Here is a 23,515-nt window from a genome sequence, read left to right as displayed (position 1 = left end):
AAATTCATCTCACTTCATCCCTGACCCTATACGAAGAAATGGGACTAAAGGACAGACATGCATTATTATTACTGAGAGATGTTCATGAATATAATTAAAATCTGCAAAATCCTACACCAAGCATTCTTCTTCTTCTTCACGTACCTTGTCCTCCCAGAAAGCTGGCGATCAGTGGCATGATCTGTTTGTTATTCATAACTGTTCTAAACAATGAAACAATGAAATTGTATTTAGCTTAAATCATTGGTTTAAATTATTGAGCAACAATATTCTTTGCTGTCCACCTCACCTTCCATTAATTTTTCCTTGGAGTATTATTTATAGTAGATGGTCCCACTTATAGTATCATTTGACCAAACTATTCAAGCTCGTATTTTGATTGTATTGAGAATTTCCGGTTGTCTGTCCACGTGATTCAAAACTTGCACATTGGTAATTTTGGCTGTCTGTGGTTTTTGAGTATACTTTGGTACTTCAACATTTCAAATGCCACCAATCTTTTGCACAAGGTGTCAATTAATGTCTGAACTTCACGATTTGTCAAAAAAATTCTCAAGTTGACAGCAGTGATGAGCCATACTTAGGCCAGCCACATTTGCTTTTTAGGGACCAACCATACATGATTCCAAGTACACCTGGTTAAGCTTGCTAAATAAAACACAAGCGAAATAAAATGTTATAATTGACTACACCCTAAATAGAAATTAACTGATGAAGATAATCTATGATAGGTTAATGTCCTACAGAAAAGAAAAAAAAAATTGTATGAAATTACCAGCCAGTTTGAATTCAAACTGAAATGCAGAGAGTTTATAGCTGCATCATGTCCAATCAGATTCAGACCCTGGTCGGGATTCATGTCGCTGAATTTAAGAACACAGAGAAGAGATGATGTGGAACTGCAGGCAATATATTTGCCATCACCTAGAGAGCAAGAAGAACACAGATGTTAATTTTAAAATTAATTTTTGATGGTAATTTTAACATTAGCATGCAAAAATAACCTCTGACAGGCATATTTCTGCTTCCCAACTTTAACAGGACAAGAAGAGAACTTGGATTTAAAAAGTAAAAAAGGAAAGATATGAAGGTTTCTACACAGAGTATGATATTAGGATCATAGAACAAACACAGACATGGAGAAAAGGAGCCCAGTGGGTTGATATAAGTAGCTCTGAAATTTATAAATTCCATCACCATTTTCTAACTTTAAGTTGAGTTATTTTTAATCATAAGTACCTCTTCACAGGACCATAATATCAGGATTATGGTGCACTTAATGCAATGTAACATGCTGTAACATAACACAAAGGTAAGAAATTATGTTAAAACTAAGGATGTGTTAACTTAATGGTATATAACTAGAGGCATGATTTTTTCGCATTAACGATAAGCGCGACAAGAAATATTTTGAAGCGATTTTGAGATATCTTACCGAATCATAGGATTCTGGCTAAGAAATTAGTGATTTGGTCTTCGTGAATCACAGCAAATTAAAACGACAAGGTCAGTTTAAAATGAAATTTACTTATTTTGCAATAGGTGCGAAAATGCAGCAAAATTAATGGAAAATAACGATATTGAAATTGTATTCCTCTAGGTCTGCCCACTGGTCCTTTTCATTTCACTCTCTTCTTGCAGTCCTGCTTACACCCATCCTTCTTACATAGTCAAAACACTTCAGCCTTGCTTTCTGGATCCTCTATAGTAGGGAGTCTCCTATTCCCATCTCCTCTCCGACTTTTCCATTGCTGAACTTGTCCTTCCTGGTCTTCTGTGTCATGGTGCGTAGGAACATCATTTCTGCAGCTTGGAGTTTTGAGTTGTCTGGTCTTGTTAAAGTGGTAGTTTCAAGATATATGTGAGGATGGGTGTATAATATGATTTATAGAATGTCATCTTAGCTTTCAATGGTACTTGTTTATCCCAAAGCAGTTGTCTTATTTGGTGGTAAAATTGAGTTGCCTTGCTAATTCGACTGTCCAGTTTGGTATTATTTATTCTGATTTGTGGTTAGTAATACTGAATATAGCTCAGTTATCTGCTATGTAGGCAAAACAATGAACTAATTTCTATCAGATTCATAGAACATATCTGTCGCACCAAGAACCAAGACATGGAAATTTCAGCGGTAGCTAAGCATTTCTGTGAAACCAACCATGAAAATTCATTTGATAAAACCAAAATTTTTAGCAGCCATGTACTGGAATCTCGAAAAAAATCCAAGGGGCTATAAAAATTATGAAACACCTGGACTACGTGAATTTCGAGGAAGGTTGCAAAATCAACAATTCCTGGATGTCCATTACACACAAATTAAAAGTAGAATCCAGGCTACAGAACTGCTGCAATCAACTGTTTAAGTATTATGTGGACAACTACCTTAAGCCAAATCCTAGCAAAACATAGGTTACACTTTTCCATCTGCATAATCGTGCTGCAAATCACAAAGTTCATATCAACTGGGAAGAAAAGCAACTTGAGTACACCCCTGTTTGTAAAATGGAGTTCAGCTTGATCGGTCTCCTACCTTTAAAGCACAGTGTCATTCTCTTGATATGAAGGTCAGAGCCAGGAACAATTTACTGCTCATGCTAACAGGGTCAAGTCGGGCAGAACATCCAGCAACTGTATGAACTACAGCCTTGGAACTTTCTTTCTCTATGGATCAGTATGCTTGTCCTGCAATGGATCAACTCTGCCTATTGATTGATAGTACTGTGCAGTATTTGGCTGCCTAAAACGAACAAATCTTGAAAAGCTACACCACACTTGTGGCATAGTTCCACCTCCAGTCCGGTGACAAGTAGCACCTCAAACTGAGGAACTCTACGATAGTCATTCTCTCCATGGCCACGATTTATGGTTTCTAGAGATTCAGAGGTGCTGGAATTATGTCGTGCAGGGGTTCTTTTAAGTCCCAGTAAATCTACCAATACGAGGCTGACATACTTGAGCACCTTAAAATACCACTGGACTGAGCCAGGATTGAACCTGCCAAGTAGGGCTCAGAAGGTAAGTGCTCTACTATCTGAGCTACTCAGCCTAGCCATGTTGAGGTCTTCATACTGCAATGACGATGAATGGAGACTTTTTTGCTATTTTGCTTTACGTCGCACCGACATAGAGAGGTCTTATGGCGACAGTGGGATAGGAAAGGCCTAGGAATGGAAAGGATGCGGCCATTGCCTTAATTATGGTACAGCCCCAGCATTTGCCTGGTGTGAAAATGGGAAACCATGGACAACCATCTTCAGGGCTGCTGACAGTGGGATTCGACCCACTATCTCCCAGATGCAAGCTCACAGCTGCGCGCTCCTAACCACATGGCCGACTAGCCCGGTAAACGGAGACTAAGTTTAGACACCTTTTCTTAGATTACATTAATTACAATAATAATACCTCTCAGGATAATGCAACATATTTTTGTAGAAGCTCACCAAATTATTGAGGATTCTGTGTTGTTTCTCAGCAGGTTGCAACAGCTTGAACAAAATTCTGCTTGTCCATGAACCAACAAATTAATTGAATCATAAGAGAAAACTGAAATTAAAAAACTTAGGACATGACAATCCCTGTCATTTAGGCTTTTAAAATAGCTTGGCAATGGTTCCCAGTTCTTAAATACCCTATAAACCGCAGGTGTCAAAGATAACCATCTGGTGATCATGTGCCTTAAAAACTCACTCACTGGGCGAGTTGGCCGTTCGGTCAGGGGCTTGCATCCGGGAGGTAGTGGGTTCGAATCCCACTGTCGGCAACCCTGAAGATGGTTTTCCGTGGATTCCCATTTTCACACCAGGCAAATGCTGGGGCTGTACATTAATTAAGGCCACGGCCGCTTCCTTCCAACTCCTAGGCCTTTCCTATCCAGTCGTCGCCATAAGACCTATCTGTGTCGGTGCAACGTAAAGCAATTAGCAAAAAATAAAATCTCACTCCATTCAATATTTACGAATTCAAAAGAAACTCATTAAATCGCTCCTTCTTTCAGCAGAAAGTGAGAAGTGAAAATATGTTTGCATGACTACAGCTTCAATGTCTACATCTAAACGGTCACAAGCGTACTTTGTGGCATTATGTTGTTATAATTAGCTTTAAAAATAAGCTTATTTTGGTCAGTTAATTAGAAAACAGATTTTTATTACAACCATAGTTCACATTAACATTATCTACAGAAAATGCTAGTACATTTTTCAAGTCCAACTTGTACTTAGCTAATGCAGTAGTTAACACATTGTATACTGACTCAGCTGGCTTGTCGGACTGTTCTATGAAATCTCAAATTTTGTTCTCGATACCTTCTGCAGGATCAAAATAATGAATATTCACCAGAAACGGTTTCCTGTTTTTCCAGGTTAGAAGCATCCGTTGCTACAGAAATAAATGAAACATGTTTTCTGGGCAATTCAAATACACTAACAAAATCATTATATAAATTTTAGGCACTTAAGAATCAACTTAACTGAATTAATGAATAATTAAATTGATTCTTTTTTCAGGTGTAATACTGTTAACGTAAGTTTTCTCTTTCAGGTAGTTTATGAATTTATTTACTCAAAGTTAGTTTTGGCACACTGAAGAACCTAACAGTTATAAATTAACCGAGTCGAAACACAAAACTCAATACATTTCGCTATATGTGATTAATATGAAGGAATGAAGAATCCACAACTTACAGATACGTCTTGTGGCAACGATGAGATTGGAAGGGGCCAGGAGTGGAAAGGAAGCAACTGTGGCCTTAATTAAGGTGCAGCCTCAGGATTTGCCAGATGTGAATATGGGAAATCATGGAAAACTATCTTCAGAGCTTCCAACCCACTATCTCCCGAATGCAAGCTAATAGCTACAGGATCCAAACTGCATCGCCACTTGCTCGGTCCTAAAAGAATAGTAAGACAGCTGCTCTTGTATATTATTTTCTCTCTCTAAACGGTTAAGTGAAAAGCTGTTAAATCGACCCCAAATAGCATTGTGTTGTATTCTTAAGATAACATTGCATCATGTGCATCATAATCCCAGTTTAACTCTCAATCATAATGTAACTTGAAACCTAACACAAGGATAGGTTAAAATTGTAACTGAAAGTTTAACTTTTACTAATAATAATGTTATTTGCTTTACGACCCACTAACTACTTTTTAAGGTCTTCGGAGACGCCGAGGTGCCGGAATTTAGTCCCGCAGGAGTTCTTTTACGTGCCAGTAAATCTACCGACACGGGGCTGTCGTATTTGAGCACCTTCAAATACCACCGGACTGAGCCAGGATCGAACCTGCCAAGTTGGGGTTAGAAGGCCAGCGCCTTAACCGTCTGAGCCACTCAGATCGGCTTAACCTTTACTGTGAGTGGTGGTGGTGGTGGTGGTGGTGGTGGTGGTGGTGGTGGTGGTGGTGATTATTGCTTAAGAGGAAGTACAACAACTAGGTAACCATCCTCCCTTTACTGTGCCACAGGTCCTAACTACACACAGCAAACCAATACATACCTGATGCAGCAAGATGGATGGCAGTGCCAGATGTGTCCCAGACGCAGACCTTATCCTTGACTTTCATTGGAGGACCACTAGTAAAGAGTAGCTCTGGTATGCAATTCTCCACGACACATACTTGTTCGATAACCTTCAAAAGAGTAATGTAAAGAAACCAGCAAGTGATGAATGAAGTCATTTGGAGAAAGATAGGAACGTATGTTAGAATAAAAACAATTACAGATCAGGGTGGGAACAGGGGACGTCAGAAGGAAAAGGACAAAAAGAATGTAGGCAATCTGCACATCTTAATACTGTTATGTGGCCATGTGCTTGTCACTCCTCTGGAAGCTCACTTGGGTATTTCCTGGAAGGCGTGAGTGAGGGTGGGTAGCTCTGAGCCACTGCTTCTACTTTGCTTTTTGCCATTTTCCGTGGATTTTCCGGAAGGTGGAACTAGAATGGTCGTAATCTGATCTCACACGAGAAGTACAAGAATTCAATCACCAGGTATATAAAAGCAGGCTCGCTGCAAACAGGTGATTGTAGTATTGAATTGCGTCATTGTCTTTTCAAGTGATATGTGTTAAGTAGACATGGTGAGGAGCGGTCGCAAGAATTGATTGTGCAAGTTATTGGCCTTATCTGAAGTCAAGCCTAGTGTACAGCAGTCATGCATAGTGATAATCCATAGAAATGGAGCTGCTACGTGAAGTGGCAGAGGTGCATGCGAAGAACAGTAAAACGTGAGACCTGTCAATCAAGATTAAGGGAGGATCGCCAGTCCCAGGTAAAGACTGCCAACTGAAGTGCTGCCATTCGTTGTTGAGTATAATTGTGTGCGTTTGTCTTTGAACAGGTATGCTCTCTCCTTAGCCATCCCAGTTATTGTACATCAATCTCTTCTCAGCCTCCGATGAGCTCATTTCTTCTTCTCTGCTTCATCAGGAGAACAGGCTTCAACACTCCTTGAGGGGCCATCTTAAACAGACCTTCAGTCTTGATGCAGGAAGTGTATAAGAAGAAAGCCAGATAAATAAAGGGAAAGGGAAGAAACATAAAATAAATACAGATGGTAAAGTGGACAGGCACAAAAGGAGAAAAGGATCCCAACAGGATGATATAAGTATTGAAAAGGAATAAACAAGTGCCAAATCAAATCAGAAGAACAAGAAAATCTTTTATTTCAAACTATGACCTAATCACCTTCTTCACGTACCCAAAAGTGTAAGAAAAATGACCCTTTACTGAACTGTAATTACTTTCAGGAGTGTTTTATTAGAAATCATCTCTGACTGGTTGAACTTTAAAAGTTGCTTTACGTCGCACCGACACAGATAGGTCTTATGGCGATGTTGGGATAGGAAAGGGCTAGGAGCGGGAAGGAAGCGGCCGTGGCCTTATTTAAGGTACAGCTTATTGTGGGGTTCAAACCCACTATCTCCCGAATACTGGATACTGTAGCAGTTAATTGTGTCTAGACTCTGCCTAGTCAATACAATTCAGAATGAATTATTATTTAAACTATCATTTTCTTATATACACACTTATATACAAACACAAGTACATGTTTTGAGAAAATAAATTCTCTTCTTCAGCTTGTTAGTAAAACCACATGTATCAAACCTTATTAATTAATTAATTTACTGCGCATTACAGGATTTCTAATCCCAATTACAGTGGCAAATGTTTACATGTTTTTTTTTTTTAATGTTTCAATCAGTCTAATAACCTAATATCTAAACTATTCTAATATTATATTTACGTTGAGAAAGAAATAATATTACTTATCTAATCGTTACAAGAAACAAGTAGATAAAAAGCATATTCTTATCTAAACTAGTCTAATAACCTAATATCTGAACTGTTCTAATATTATATTTACAATGAGAAAGGAACAGTATTTCACATATAATCTAATTTAATCTTTACAAGAAAGAGTAAAATAAAAAAATAAAAATCATAATTTCATATAGAAACTATTATTTTCTTCTAGTTCTAACACTTACAATTCCATTTATGGGATAGGGCTTAATGTAGAATGTTCATAACATATTTTGTAGTTCAAATCAGCATTACAAATTAGAGAGTTTTCACAGAATTGGTGAACTGTTGTAAAAACAGGTCTAAAGGTACACAGAAGTCTAAAGAATTATTTTTCTGAACTGCACTGTTGTAGACATTGCATAGCCTGTAGAGTGAGGAGTTTTTGTGAGTGGTTGTTGTGACTTTTTAATTATGAAAAGTTACATTTGTCCTCACAATAAAGCAGGGGCACGTAGAAGCTCAAGAGCCATAAAAAGTCAGGGTTGTCAATAATAGAATTCACAGTTTTGTACAGAAACTTCATGTCATCCTTTTGCCTCCTCAGTTCCAAGCTTTCTATTTCAAAATTTAGGAGAAGTTCGTTGTATGTTATGTGTGGATAATTACCAGGTTTTTTAAAAATGTATGTATTTTAAATATCTCGTTTGGATTTTTTTGATGAGCTGACAGTTCAGCATTCACAGCTCAAGTAATCTGCTGCCATCACAATCCTGACTAATGGATAGCTTAATCCATTTTCAACACATAAATATTGCATATATCATAGTATATCATAAAGTTCGTATTATCTTCATTAATCCAGGACCAGAGGAACATGTTAACATCTTTGGTAGCTTAAAGGACAGTTTGCTGCTTCAAATAACATTCATTTTTGATGTTTTACTACAACATAGCCCCATGTACACACCTCTTATATCTTTCACAGCAAGACATGAACAACAGAACAAGAAAACGACAATGCAAGGATCAAACAAGAACAATCTGTGCCGTGAAGAATCAAAATTCACTTCATTTAAAAGAAGTAAATTCACCATCATATGAAATACAATAATGTACACAACAGCCACTAAAGCGATAAGTTTATATTACCCATTTCAAAATTCCACCCAAGCCGCGGCTAGTGCACAAACATTGCTCTCATAGTGTGAAAGCCATGGCTGTTGCGTAAATAACTATTACCATCCGTATTTATCTTAAATGTTTTCCCTTTTCCTGTATTTATGCAGATTTTTTCTTATCCTGCACTTCCGACATAAAGACTGAAGATCTGTCAACATGACCCCTCAGTGAACGTTGACGCCCACCTTTCTAATGAAGCTGGGAACCAGAAACGAGCTCTATGGGCGCTGAGGAGAGATGGATGTAGAAGAACAGGGATTGATGAGGAGACAGTCCATCTACTCAAAGTTGGTAGCATATGAAGATGTGGAGAATGTCCTTGTCCTTTTGTGATTCCATGTTTGTCCTTTTCTCCTCGTTCTGTTGCTCTTTCTTCCCATAATGACCTGCCACTGAATTCGTCCTATTATGTATTCCTTTTCTTGTTCCCATCTCTCTATGGGGTGTTCAATATATAATGTACCACATTTTATTTCTCGGCCAATTTCGGTGTTTAAAAAATTGGAATTTTGTTTGGGATATCTTCAAATATTTGCACTTCGTCTCATACAGTTTTATTAATTTCCGACAGGTGGCAGCGCTATAAGTAGCTTTCAAAATGGTGTCTGTAACAGAGGTGCATACCAAACAGAGAGCAGTTATAGAGTTTCTCTTGTTGGAAAACCAGGCCATCACAGATATTCAGAGGCGCTTGCAGAATGTTTATGGAGACCCGGCGGTGGACAAAAGGGCGGTGAGTCGTTGGGCGAGGCGTGTTTCATCTATTAACCTAGTTTTACTTGAGTCCGCCTTGTCAATACACCTTATAATGAAAGAAAACTATTTATTTTACCATCCATATGGATGACAAGGCGGACTCAAGTAAAATTATTTTAAATAGTTCTGTAATAGATTCAGACAAGTCAATGCAGATCAAACAACCATATTAACCTATCATGGTTAAGTTTATCAACAGCATGTTTCATCATCACAACAAGGTCGAGCAAACCTGTCTGATCTCCCATGTACCGGCCGGCCACACACAGCTGTGACAGCTGCAAAGTTGGAACGTGCAGACATCCTTATTCGAGGTGATCGACGAATCACAATCAAACACCTCACTGCTGAACTTGATGTCCCTGTTGGTAGTGCTGACACACTTATCCACCAGTTGGAGTATTCAAAGCTTTGTTCCCGCTGGGTTCCTTGACACCTAACGGACGACCATAAAGAGCAAGAAGAAACATCTATGTGGAATTGCTTGCTTGTTATGAGGCCGAAGGTGACAATTTCTTGTCAAATACTGTTACAGGCGATGAAACATGGGTTCATCACATTGAACCGGAAACAAAGCGGCAATCCATGGAGTGGCACTACACCAACTCTCCTATGAAGAAATAGTTCAAAACCATACCCTCAGCTGGTAAAGTCATGGCTACGGTCTTTTGGGACTTTGAAGGGGTTGTTCTGTTCGATATCCTCCCTTGTGGTGAAACTATCAACTCGGATGTGTATTGTGCTACTCTAAGGAAATTGAAGAAACGACTTCAGCATGTTCGTAACCACAAAAATGCAAACGAACTTCCCCTTCTCCACGACAACGCAAGACCTCACACAAGTCTGTGCATCCGACAGGAACTCACTAAACTTCAGTGGACTGTTCTTCCTCAACCACCCTACAGCCCGCATCTTGCGCCTTCTGACTTCCATCTGTTTGGCCCAATGAAGTACACACTTCACGGGAAGCACTACGTGGATGACGGGGAAGTTATCGATGCAGCACACGTTGGCTCCGACATCGACCAGTTGAGTGGTACCATGCAGGCATACAGGTCCACACATTACGGTGGTGTAAGGCCGTAGTATTGAACAGAGATTATGTTGTAAAATAGGGTACTGTAGCAAAAGGATTGGGGAATAACACTGTGTATTTGAATCCTCAACAAAACCAACCTGCTTTTAGAAAAAAAAAAATGTTGCATTATATATTTAACTTCCTTTGTATATAGGACTTGAAGTTGCTTGTTTCTTTAAATACTCGTGTGTTTTCATGTGTACTTGTTCATCCTCAATTAAATTGGTTCAGTACAATAGTCAGTGTTTTATTTGTAACAATACAGTGCTGTCTTCATGTAAATTGGCTCTTTCTTACTTGCTTCCACTTGTTGTTCTTAACCTCCAATGAGCTCATTTCTGTTTCCGCATGTAGAAGATGTACGATCAATTACAAGAAAGCTATGTGAAGACAGCGGTGTATGAAGACCTGATTTTCTTTGAGCTTTTATGTTTTCAAGTTTGTCCTTTTCTCCTCTTCTTTCAGTTGCACCCTTATTCCACATCAACCTGACATTGAGTTTATTCTAATACGCATCCTTATCTCCCTATATACAACCCATATTGTCTTTAGTGGAGATCTAACACCAAAATTTGTTAATTTATTAAGAGAGAGGCAATTTTTTTCAGTGTCGACTCAGCTACAACTTTAAAGCTTTTCATACTGTTGAAATATAGTAAAACCTTGTATATCCAGCCCTCGTTGATCCGGATCTCTCAATAATCTGGATCAGATTTGTAGACATTTTTAAAATTCAATGTTCACATTAGATAATTTTTAACTATGATAACAGGAACATAACTACTAATATTCACTTTTTAGTTTGATTCATTGTATTGTTCCTGCATAGATAGTATGCGGAGCAAAGTTTTCTGTGAAATGTTGTTTTCTTGACATGGCATAAGCCCAACAGCCTGTATCATGTATGGGCCATCAAAGCATCAATGTTAATATGTTATACACTAGTTTCTAAGTTCAAATTTCTCTTTTAAATTCTCTTTTTTTTTTTTAGAGCAGCACTTTTGAAAAATACATTAAAATAAGGATATAATGGCATACCTGCTTCTTGGAAGACACAAAATTTTTGACCTTGCTCTTTGGGTTAATAGTTGGAGAGAACATTTGCATCCTTGGAGCTTTACCATAGCCGGAAGACTTGGAAGTTTTATAACCTTTTATAGGCAAGGTCTTCACTCTATACTCCTTTAAGGTTTGACTCTTATTTAATTGGTAACGAAGTGGAGACTTTGTCAGCACTGGTTCCCTGAGAATAACAAAATTAACAATATGAGACTAAGCATATGAAAAGAGGGGGGAAAAAAAACACAAGAAAGTAGAATATAAAACTTAATCATAATCATGTTTCTTTGAAGAAGCCTTGTCTGTGACTGTGAATTAATTCTTCACAGGTGGAAACACACATATATATATATATATATATGTTCCGTTCAAATTTCGTGGTTTTACTAGCCAAGTTGTTCCTTCAACTCTACTGATGAGGAAAATCCCTTCAGTATCTTGCAATACTTTTTCTCCTGGTAGTGAGAGTTGTGTAATATACACATTGCGTTACGCATTTTTTCGCGCTCTTACTTATTACGTATTGTCGCAGTTTTCCGGTGAAATGGCATTGCAAAAACAGATTAGTGATAACGATATAGCATCAGTATTGGTGATACAGACAAAAAAGTGTCAGATTTTATTGTATGTGACTCTGAAGTCGAAAATTCTTTTTCCATCTCATTTGAGACAAACAATCACACAAGTGACACTGGCAGTGACAGAATGTATTTGACATAACTTATAACAGTCCCGGAACTACGACTAGTATTCCTGTTCGTAATATTGATGAACGGCCAATGTTGCCATCAACTTTGATACTGACACACACCCTACAGAATATTTATGTCATTTGTGCGAAGCGTGGGTTCAACTTTGGTGACTATTCCTTGACTATTTTTTTTATTTTTTGACGAACAAAAACAGCAAATGTAACAAAAACATCATTGAAAGTAGCTTTCTGTACATACATTTCATAATAGTGGACTAATGTGTACCGAGCGAAGTAGCCGCACTACGGCTCTGCGTTCAAAAAACATGCGAGTTCGATTGGCGCTGTCGGCTTTCCTGAGAATGATTTTCCGTGATTTCCCATTTTCACTTCCAGGCAATTTCGGAGACAGTTCATATTTGAAGGCCAGGGCCGTTTCTTTCCACCCAAGTTTATTCACCATCATTCATTTATCTTCATTAACTCCTCAACTGAGGTTGATGTTGGGAAGGGCAGCCGGTCATATAAACGCGCAATATAAATTCATCTCGCTTCATCCCCGACTCCGTTTCAGGAAATGGAAATAACAGGTAGACATTCAGAGAAATAATGTGTACTTAAAATTAACCACTGTCAGATCATATCATGGAGTGTCCCATGCCCTTGCTCCATTGAAAAATTGATGTGACAATATTTATTTTGTCTTCAGACCACTTCTAAGTCGGGTTACCACTCTTAAACAAGGTAAGTGGTTAATTTGGGTACATTTTTATTGTTTCAGTAACCTTTCCGAAATTTTCCATGTGTTTTTTATTTTCAATTTTTTTGGCGCTTACGGCCATGAATTAACGCCGCCCATGAGGGGTTGATTGTGAAATAATATAAACTGTTACCAGTCACAATATTTATTAAAGGATTTATTTCAGACCAACTTTATGGGAGTGAAAGCTGGGTGGACTCAGGATATCTTGTTCATAAGTTAGTAACAGACATGAAAGTGGCGAGAATAACTGCTGGCACAAACCGATGGGAACAATGGCAGGAGACTTATCAAAATGAGGAGATAAGGGCTAAGTTAGGAATGAACTTGATGGATGAAGCTGTATGTATAAACTGGCTTTGGTGGTGGGGTCATGTGAGGCAAATGGAGGACATTAGGTTACCTAGGAGAAAAATGGACTTTGTTATAGAGGATAAGAGAAGTAGTGGAAGACCAAGACGACGGTGGGTAGACTCAGTTTCTAACGATTTAAAGATAAGAGGTATAGAACTAAATGAAGCCAAAGCACTAGTTGCAAACAGTTGTGGCGAAGTATAGTAAATTCTCAGAGGCTTGCAGACTGAACCCTGAAAGGCACAGCGGTCTATGTATGTATATTATTTTACAACGCATTTCAGAGACTTAACACATTGCTGACCGGGTGCTCCTTACGCTGCACATCCCCTGTGGCCAGCCGTTTCCTGAGCAACTTAATGCGAAATCGAATGCACAGTCAAATGAAGCGGACTTCACGAACCTTGTACTGATTGTGATAAAATTTACTGGACACCTTCGGAGTCCAAATAATATTTTCTGGTGTGGTGAGTCATTGCAACTTTTTTTTTCTTGCAGATATGCGAGCAAATCTCAAACTGCTGTTTGTCGCGTGGGAGCTGAGCTGGCATAGCGTGTATTCACAACAACATATGCAATGTATTAACAGCAAAATTTTGCAAGTTACAAATCAAGATGGAGTAAATCTCTCAAACCTGCTTAAACTTAAGAGCATAATCTCCACCACCTACAGTTTCTTCTCATACACTATCCTTGCAAGGTTAGATTTTACTACTAGTACTACTACTCCTACTGTACCTAAACATGTGGGAAATGTCTAGGGAATTGATACAGAACATAAAAACAAACAAAATAGTTCATATAATAAACATACGGTCAACGTCACTTAATTTCTCAGCTACAGTCATTGTTCGTGGTACATACAGATAATGAAGCCACATGTAATGTTTTATTGATAATTCAGATTTGTTGTTTTAAGTGGGGAAACCTTGGAAAGAAAAGGATGTGGAAAGCAATCAAGGGAATTAGTGAAGGCCATGTATAAAAACTGTTTCAGTTCTATCCAGACTCCAGAGGGGAAAACAGATTGGATCAGAAACCAAACTGGACTAAGATAGGGACGATCGAGCAAGTGGCCGTGCAGTTAGGGTCGCAGAGCTGTAAGCTTACATTTGGGAGATAGTGGGTTCGAACCCTACTGTTTGCAGCCCTGATGGTTTTCTGTTGTTTCCCATTTTCACACCAGGCAAATGCTGAGGCTGTGCCTTAATTAAGGCCATGGCCGCTTGGCACTGTAGCAGTATCCAGCGATGATTGTGAAATCTCTTGGAAAACATTCCTGGCATTCTTTACACAATGCTTGATAATACTTTTTGTCTCTAGGGCGGTAGTAAATCGAGCAGGATTTGTTACAATCACTAAGGTACACGTAAGCTTTGTCTAATGTCACCACATTTTTCCATCTGTCTTCTGCCAGATAGGCCTCATACAGCTTTCTTGCGTTAGTGCGAGGTTCCAAAATGTGACAAGGCACGAGCTTGTGAACTTGGTAATTATGTTGCTTTTCTAATTGCAGGTTCTTGTTGATTATGGTGTTAACTGTTGAAAGAGACATCCCCAATTCATGTGCGATAGTCCTGCAAGGTGCAGGGTTACTACCTGAGACAAGGGCCTTCACTTTCCTCACCACTTCTGGTGTACGGCTGGTGACTGGTCGTGCATTTGCCTGTTTTTTCCCCCCTCTGGAATTAAGACCAGTCGGCCTTTGCCTTTTTAATTCAATACAGCACAGATTCCGTTTTTTGATATCAAGAAATCACGCTTCTTGCATATTCCTTGGATTGCCGAATAGGTATATTTAGCATCGAAAGAGAATGTTATGTAGCACATGCTCAGTACCGATGTGAATCATCACTCCCTGTTTTGACGTGCTCCAGTTGATAACAGTGCCGCCAGCGGCCTTCAAACTTGCCACCAGAGATCCTAAACTACCTTCTGCAGTGTGTGTTCAAATAGAAGGCACTAGTTTAGTATATCACGGCCAACTAGATCTACGCTGTACCAAATCGGCCGTGGTAGTACTAACGTTCAGATCAATGACCTCTCTCTTATGGAGCACACTGCAGAACTAACATGTAAACCCACAGCCGCCTGTTTAGGCTATATCTTATGGCTGGCGATCATCTGAAATTAGCAACCGTTAATGTTTTACTTAGTAACGGTGACCTTGTGAGGTGCACTGGCTCTAGATTTATATAAATAGAGTGTGTTGAAATAGAAGGCACTAATACAGAACAAACTGTGAAAGAAGAAAGTCAGTATAGAATGTGTGTGTTGAAATGATTGACTTTACCTATAGATCATTGCTCTTATGGACTGACAAGAAGTGAACACACCCCGTCTTAGACAACCATAATTCTTTGTGGTTAAGGAATATTATAGTGTGCTTTATATCGTATTATGAAAGAAAGAAAGAAAGAAAGAAAGAAAAAGGACGAGGCATATTTTTGCTCATGAGTTATTAAAATAACTACTTATCATTCTCTATTTCATAACCTCTTCAGTCCCGAGCTTGTTTTTGCATTCGATGGATTATATTTTTCTCAAATAAATTTTAAAAATTCACCAAAGAATGTAGTATGTTTCACTAAGTTGTTTTATGACGTGTAGCATATATGCTACATTAGGACTCAGAGTTGACTTTCCTACTATTATTATTTTTGGTTTAAATTGTTTTGTATTATTATAAGTAAAGAAAACCATATGTAGAGCATCCATAATTTTCCTTCTGAGTTGCTCTGGTACACGTAATGCGTAATCTGTTATGCTATGCATCACCGGCAGATTATCATTGTTGAAGAGAAAGTCATCTATTTGTGTGTGTGTGATCTAGTATTCTTGTACTGTGCAGCAGTTGTACTGAAGATTTTGATACTCTGGAGTGCAGCGATTCATCACGGCATGACTTGTACTGATACAGAAATTCGCTATGATTTTTATCTGTGCTTATTTTATTATTCAACTGTAGTTTCTTAAGCACATTTTATTTCTGCCACTGTTTTCCTGTATTGCCATGAAACCAAAATGAGCCTCCTCTAAACCCAGTCCCCTTGAGTTCTTAAAAATAATTTGTAGCTTAGTTTCTTCATCCTTTTATTCTGAATTTAAGTACTGAGTTTCAAAAATGTATGTGCAGGCATTTTCCCATATTGTTATGAAAAAAATATGAGTCCTCTCTAAAACACCCATTCTCTTGAGTTCCTAAAAGTAATTTGCAGCTTAATTTCTTCCATCCTTTTATCTTGAAATTAAATACTGAGTTTTCACCAATATGTGCTGCCATTTTCCTGTAATGCTGTGAGCAGAACCGTTCAATATGGCATCCTTGCTGTCATAAGAGCAATACTGTTTTCTTAACATGGAATGAATGACCTATAGCAACAGTGAGCTTGAGAGGTACATGGGCTGCGGAATCATTCGTTATCAATATCTGAGTTTTATTTATTGAAAGACATATTCATGATCATTAGCTTTACGCGAAGGGAAAAGTTTACATTTTTATTTTTTTCCTTGCCATCAATAATTTGGTGAAAAATTCCTCTTTGTTTACTTAAAGCAGTTACAGTTTCTACTTACTTAGGCATTACCATAACATTACACTTATTAGACTCCACTCCTTGCAGAATCACGATATGCAACTTTGGTCTCCAGAATGATGTTCTCATCACGCACGTAAGTTTGTTCATTGATTCACCTCCCAGGAGCATGAAATTCAGTAGTGGTAGACCAGTTGGGCAAGCTAAAGTGCTGGGAACCATATCTGGAAAATAAATGGGTACAGTAACACTTTCCTACATCAGACAATAGAACAATCTCAACAGAGTTCATGGTAGTTATTTTCGATAATATTAAAACAGTATTAAAGGAAAACACCTGGTTGGAAGACACCGAACCAGCTGGACGGATATGGTGAAGAATGACACTGCAGGTAGGAGAAAGACATTGATTGATGTAATGAAGAACAAGGCATTCATGAACTGAGGAAAGTCGAAGAGGCTTATCAACAGTACCCAGGAAACTGGAACTGTAAATCAATGATAATTATTTTTTAAATATAAAACTAATAGACTATTAACAGAAGTAAAATTGAAAATGATACTAATTCCTATAATTATAAGCTCACTGGACAAAAAATTAGTCACCTCTGGACAGCCTGCATTCCATTAGGAAGTGAGTCCACAAGGTTGTGACAGTGCGTCGCATCCATGTTAAGCCACTCGCTGAGGATTTGATTGTGCAGTTCCACCAAATGGCGAGGATACTGTCGGTGTTTTACCTGCTGTTCCAACATATCCTACAGATTTTCAATGGGGTTCAAGTCAAACGATTTTGCAGGACAATTGAGATGTAATAGGGTGGGGAAGGATTCATAAAACCAGACAGACATGCATCCAGCCCGATGAACTTTGTTGTCATCTTGAAAAATCAAGGTGGTGGTGGTGATTATTGTTTTAAGAGTAAGTAGAACTGGGCAACCATCCTCTATATAACACTAATCAGAAAGAAAAACGGAAGGAAGGGATCCGACACTTCGAAAAATGAAGGTATCGGCCAAAAGAAGACAAAGGCCATGAAAGGCATGAAAATGAAAGACTTCCTAGGCCTCCATACGTAATACCGTCGGGGTCTGAAAAGAACAAGAGTTGACCAAGGGAGGTCGGATAGGATAGAGGAAAGTGAGGAGCCTGGCACAAGTAAGTGGAAGAAATGCCAGGACTCAGCTGAGGGCCCCGTGGTCTCCAACCCATGCTCCAAAGGTGAGAGGCCCCTTTTAGTCGCCTCTTACGACAGGCAGGGGATACTGTGGGATTTATTCTACCGCCCCCACCCACAGGGGGATGAAAAATCGGGGTAACAATAAGATACTCATTGTGCAGATGTAACTGGAAGGCAACACCTGATCATCCAGATCAACATGCTTGTTCATGTTAGTGGTCACCTCAGTGAGTGGGCCCAATCCACGATATGGAAAACACCCCCAAAAAATCACAGACCCACCTCCGGCTTGAACCTGACCTTGCACACATCCAGGATGAAATGCTTCATTTGGCCTTCAGTGAACTTAACGACGTGCGTCATTGGAATACAGGCAAAGAAGTGATTCGTCAGACCGCATTACATTCCGCCAGTCAACTACTGTCCATGTTCAATGATTTGTAGCCCATTGAAGACGTGCAGCTTTATGTGCCTGTGTGAGCAATGGCCTTTTGCGAGGTGACCGACTTCAAATGTTTATTGCATGCTGTTCTCGTCGCAATGTTCTCTTGCTATGGACCTTCATTCACTGACTGCAGCAATTTCTGTTGGGGATGGAAGCGATTTTGATTCACATACCGTGAAATCAATCAATCAATACTGATCTGCATTTAGGGCAGTCGCCCAGGTGGCAAATTCCCTATCTGTTGCTTTCCTAGCCTTTTCCTAAATGATTTCAAAGAAATTGGAAATTTATTGAACATCTCCCTTGGTAAGTTATTCCAATCCCTAACTCCCCTTCCTATAAATGAATATTTGCCCCAGTTTGTCCTCTTGAATTCCAACTTTATCTTCATATTGTGATCTTTCCTACTTTTATAGACGCCATTCAAACCTATTCGTCTACTAATGTCATTCCACGCCATCTCTCCGCTGACAGCTCGGAACATACCACTTAGTCGAGCAGCTCTTCTTCTTTCTCTCAATTCTTCCCAACCCAAACATTGCAACATTTTTGTAACGCTACTCTTTTGTCGGAAATCACCCAGAACAAATCGAGCTGCTTTTCTTTGGATTTTTTCCAGTTCTTGAATCAGGTAATCCTGGTGAGGGTCCCATACACTGGAACCATACTCTAGTTGGGGTCTTACCAGAGACTTATATGCACTCTCCTTTACATCCTTACTACAACCCCTAAACACCCTCATAACCATGTGCAGAGATCGGTACCCTTTATTTACAATCCCATTTATGTGATTACCCCAGTGAAGATCTTTCCTTATATTAACACCTAGATACTTACAATGATCCCCAAAAGGAACTTTCACCCCATCAACGCAGTAATTAAAACTGAGAGGACTTTTCCTATTTGTGAAACTCACAACCTGACTTTTAACCCCGTTTATCAACATACCATTGCCTGCTGTCCATCTCACAATATTTTCGAGGTCACGTTGCAGTTGCTCACAATCTTGTAACTTATTTATCACTCTATAGAGAATAACATCATCCGCAAAAAGCCTTACCTCCGATTCCACTCCTTTACTCATATCATTTATATATATAAGAAAACATAAAGGTCCGATAACACTGCCCTGAGGAACTCCCCTCTCAACTATTACAGGGTCAGACAAAGCTTCACCTACTCTAACTCTCTGAGATCTATTTTCTAGAAATATAGCAACCCATTCAGTCACTCTTTTGTCTAGTCCAATTGCACTCATTTTTGCCAGTAGTCTCCCATGATCCACCCTATCAAATGCTTTAGACATGTCAATCGCGATACAGTCCATTTGACCTCCAGAATCCAAGATATCTGCTATATCTTGCTGGAATCCTACAAGTTGAGCTTCAGTGGAATAACCTTTCCTAAAACCGAATTGCCTTCTATCGAACCAGTTATTAATTTCACAAACATGTCTAATATAATCAGAAAGAATGCCTTCCCAAAGCTTACATACAATGCATGTCAAACTTACTGGCCTGTAATTTTCAGCTTTATGTCTATCACCCTTTCCTTTATACACAGGGGCTACTATAGCAACTCTCCATTCATCTGGTATAGCTCCTTCGGCTAAACAATAATCAAATAAGTACTTCAGATATGGTACTATATCCCAACCCATTGTCTTTAGTATATCCCCAGAAATCTGATCAATTCCAGCCGCTCTGGTCCCTCTCTGCATCTCTGGTCCCTCTCATCAGGATCTTTTTCCGACCACAATTCTGACATCATGTTTCGTGGCCACATGTAGTACACCCCTGCTTGTAGACACGTTGAACAGTCCGCTGTGAAACACTAACAAATCCAGAAACTTCACGTACCGTATGGCCGTGGGCACGGCCAAACATGATAGCCCCCTTTTGCCACTCTGTCACATCCTTATATCCACCCATGTTGACGTACACTATCCACTTGAAACATCAATGTCCCACTGATCGTTACTGCCTTATGCTCGTGTAGAGGCGCATGCGGTTTAGTACGGGACTCGTTCACTGTGCCATCTGAACAGGCTTAATGATCCATCTGTGCGTGCACACTAGGGTGACTAATGTTTTGTCTGGTGAGTTTATCAGCTATAAGACCAAAAGTGACATACCGGGTGTCCACAATTAACACATTGTTGTCCGGGCGCGCGCTACTCCATTCTTTCCTGTGGACCGGCAACAGAAACACACCTAGCATGAGAAGTAGGATGTTATATAAATACCTATAAAACCTGTAAATGGTTCTAGGACTCTGTTTTCATCCCTATTTGCCCATCCATTAACCTCACTGTCACTACTATCACTGGCATCTTCACTCGTATTATTGCCCCGTCATCAGACTCGTCTGAACCGAACGTCGCACTTTCACTTCCGCGCATATATTTTTATGTTGACTTGATACACATCTTCACGATCACTTATACTTACACTTTCGCAAACACTAGGGAGATCAGATAAACTATCAGCATGCAATTGTCCACATATTTCGTCATCGTCTTTGCTAAGGCACGCCATGCTGACACCTGGCAATACACTTGGTCATGCGGTACTGAGTGTTATGAAACTGCACTTCGTGTGCCGAAAGCATTGTCAAGAAAACAATATATCTATTGAAATTCCGATCAACAAAGACATTACATTGTAAACAACATGAAATATTTTGATTAATGAATGGCGGAGAGGATGAAATTACACAAGAATGAAGCAATGTGAGAAAACGTTAATTTACGTAGCCGGTCGCCTGCGCACCAATACAAAACTATGTTAATTAATGTAGCCCATCGATAATGTGTTAAACTGACAGTGTTCAGCGCGGCACAGCACAGGTTATATGCTCTTGATTAATCCACTCCTACACACATAAAGCAAATTATGAGATCAGCAATATTCTCGTCATCGGCTAGTATGAGTGTGAGTGTTTCCTCAAGGCCTGGTTTCTCTTTTAGACCAGAGAGATCAGCACACTCTGTGAAGACTGTTTTTGTGGAGATACAGGTGATGGTTGGTGGAATTATGTACAAAGGTATCAATTCTGCTATCCTGGGGTCAATGTCAAGAAAAGGGAGAAAAATTGGGGAGATCTGCCAATTGAAATGGGCACTGTAATTAGAGTTAGAATGAGTCAAGTAGATTTGATTTATGGTGCCAAAGGAGAAGGATACTATCAATGAACTGCAAGCAGCTAAGAAGTGGACAGGTTCAGTAGCAAGGAAATCCTTCTCAAGTACAATTTAAATACAGCGTCCGACTCGTTGGCTGAACGGTCAGCGTACTGGCCTTCGGTTCAGAGGGTCCCGGGTTCGATTCCCGGTCGGGACGGGGATTTTAACCTTAATTGGTTAATTCCAATGGCACGGGGGATGGGTGTGTGTGCTGTCTTCATCATCATTTCATCCTCATCACGAAGCGCAGGTCGCCTACGGGTGTCAAATAGAAAGACCTGCACCTGGCGAGCCGAACCCGTCCTGGGATATCCCGGCACTCAAAGCCATACGACATTTCATTTCATTTCATTTAAGTACAGCAATTAGGCAAGATCTATTTTGTGAATTAATGCAATGAGAAGTTTCCTTCTTCCAAAATGTAAATCGATTAAAGGAAAAACATCATACCTCTAATTACATATATATATTGCAGTATTACATCAAACTGAACAATTTTCAAGAAGTATCAATTCTATTTTTTTTAAGATAAAAATTGAAACTGACTTCAAAATGAGTGCATCCTCACTTAGTACCATAGTACATCGCTAGTCCTCACATCTTAATAGTGGCACCGAAGTATTTTTTAAGACTAACCTAATTTTAGCAAGCAGAAAATCATCAACACTGTTATCATGTTGGACAAAAAATACGGTATGCACCCAAATATACAGTAGTGGATTTTGCACAACTCTCACACCCCAAGTTGTTAGTCAGTGTATCGTTTCATCAGCATTATGCGTTCCTTGAATGAACACACACCAAGTTTCAGCCATATTGGTCTATTTCTTTGTGTTTGGCATTCGTGTGAATCAAGGAAGTCGAGTGATTTTCAAGAAATGAACGGAAAAGAATTTTGTGTGGTGATTATGAAAGGCAAAACACCTCAGAAGACTAAAGAGAAGCTTGATAAACATTATGGTGACTCTGCACCTTCGATTAGAACAGTTTATAAGTGATTTCAAAATTTTCGGACTGGCCATATGGGCACAAGTGACGCTGAACGTTCTGGGCGGCCTGTGGAGGTTACGAATCCAGAAATCATTGATCAAATCCATGACATGGTGGTGGATGACAGAAGAGTTAAGGTGCATGAGATTGCTAGTGTTGTGGGCATCTCAACTGAACGGGTACATAATATTTTGCATAAACATTTGGACACGAGAAAGCTATCCGCAAGATGGGTGCCACGATTGCTCACGCTTGACCAAAATCGGAATCGTGTGAAGTGTTGCAAGGATGGTTTGCAGCTGCTCCAGAAGAATCCGGAGGATTTTATGCGTCGTTTCATCACTGTGGATGAAACATGGATACATTACTGTACTCCTGAGACTAAACAACAATCTAAACAATGGGTTACCAAGGGGGAATATGCACCAAAAAAGGCGAAGACCGTTCCTTCGGCCGGAAAGGTTATGGCGACTGTCTTTTGGGATTCGCAAGGGATAATCCTCATCGACTATCTGGAAAAGGGTAAAAATATTACAGGTGCATATTATTCATTGTTATTGGACCATTTGAAAACCGAGCTGCAAGAAAAACGCCCACGATTGGCCCACAAGAAAGTCCTTTCCCATCACGACAATGCACCAGCACATACCTCAACAGTTGTGGTCGCAAAATTAATGGAAAAAGGATTCCAACTCATTTCACATCCTCCCTATTCTCCAGACTTGACTCCCTCGGACTACTATTTGTTCCCCAATTTGAAGAAATGGCTGGCGGTACAAAGATTTTATTCAAACGAGGAGGTGATTGCAAACACTACTGGATATTTTGCAGACTTGGACAAATCCTCTCATTCGGATGGGATCAACAAACTAGAACATCGTTGGACGAAGCGTATAAGCCTAAAAGGAGACTATATGTCGAAAAATAAAAAAGGTTTACCCCAAACACTTAAGTAGTTTTTATTTTTGCACGGGCTTTTCAAACGCCCCTCGTATTCAAACGACTAGAATTTCAGATAGTAGATAGCCATCAGCTATTATAGTCTTTTAAATGTTTTTTACAT

At 39.3% G+C, this 23,515-nt stretch overlaps 1 protein-coding gene across 1 annotated transcript in view; it reads right to left on the bottom strand.

The window, feature by feature from the left end:
• LOC136884059 (WD repeat-containing protein 27) overlaps positions 1–23,515 on the bottom strand; it is a 140,796-nt gene that overhangs the window by 41,617 nt on the left and 75,664 nt on the right. Inside the window, exons 8-11 of the mRNA XM_067156084.2 lie at positions 16,694–16,877; positions 11,292–11,496; positions 5,492–5,624; positions 776–924 (exon numbers count right to left, since the gene is read on the bottom strand). Coding sequence (XP_067012185.2) covers positions 776–924; positions 5,492–5,624; positions 11,292–11,496; positions 16,694–16,877 — 671 coding nt within the window. The remainder of the gene's footprint in view (positions 1–775; positions 925–5,491; positions 5,625–11,291; positions 11,497–16,693; positions 16,878–23,515) is intronic.

Source organism: Anabrus simplex, chromosome 12 (assembly GCF_040414725.1).
Source record: "Anabrus simplex isolate iqAnaSimp1 chromosome 12, ASM4041472v1, whole genome shotgun sequence".
Lineage (NCBI taxonomy): Eukaryota > Metazoa > Arthropoda > Insecta > Orthoptera > Tettigoniidae > Anabrus > Anabrus simplex.
The sequence above is the reverse complement of the archived record's forward strand: the minus strand, read 5'-3'. Positions and strand labels throughout refer to the sequence as shown.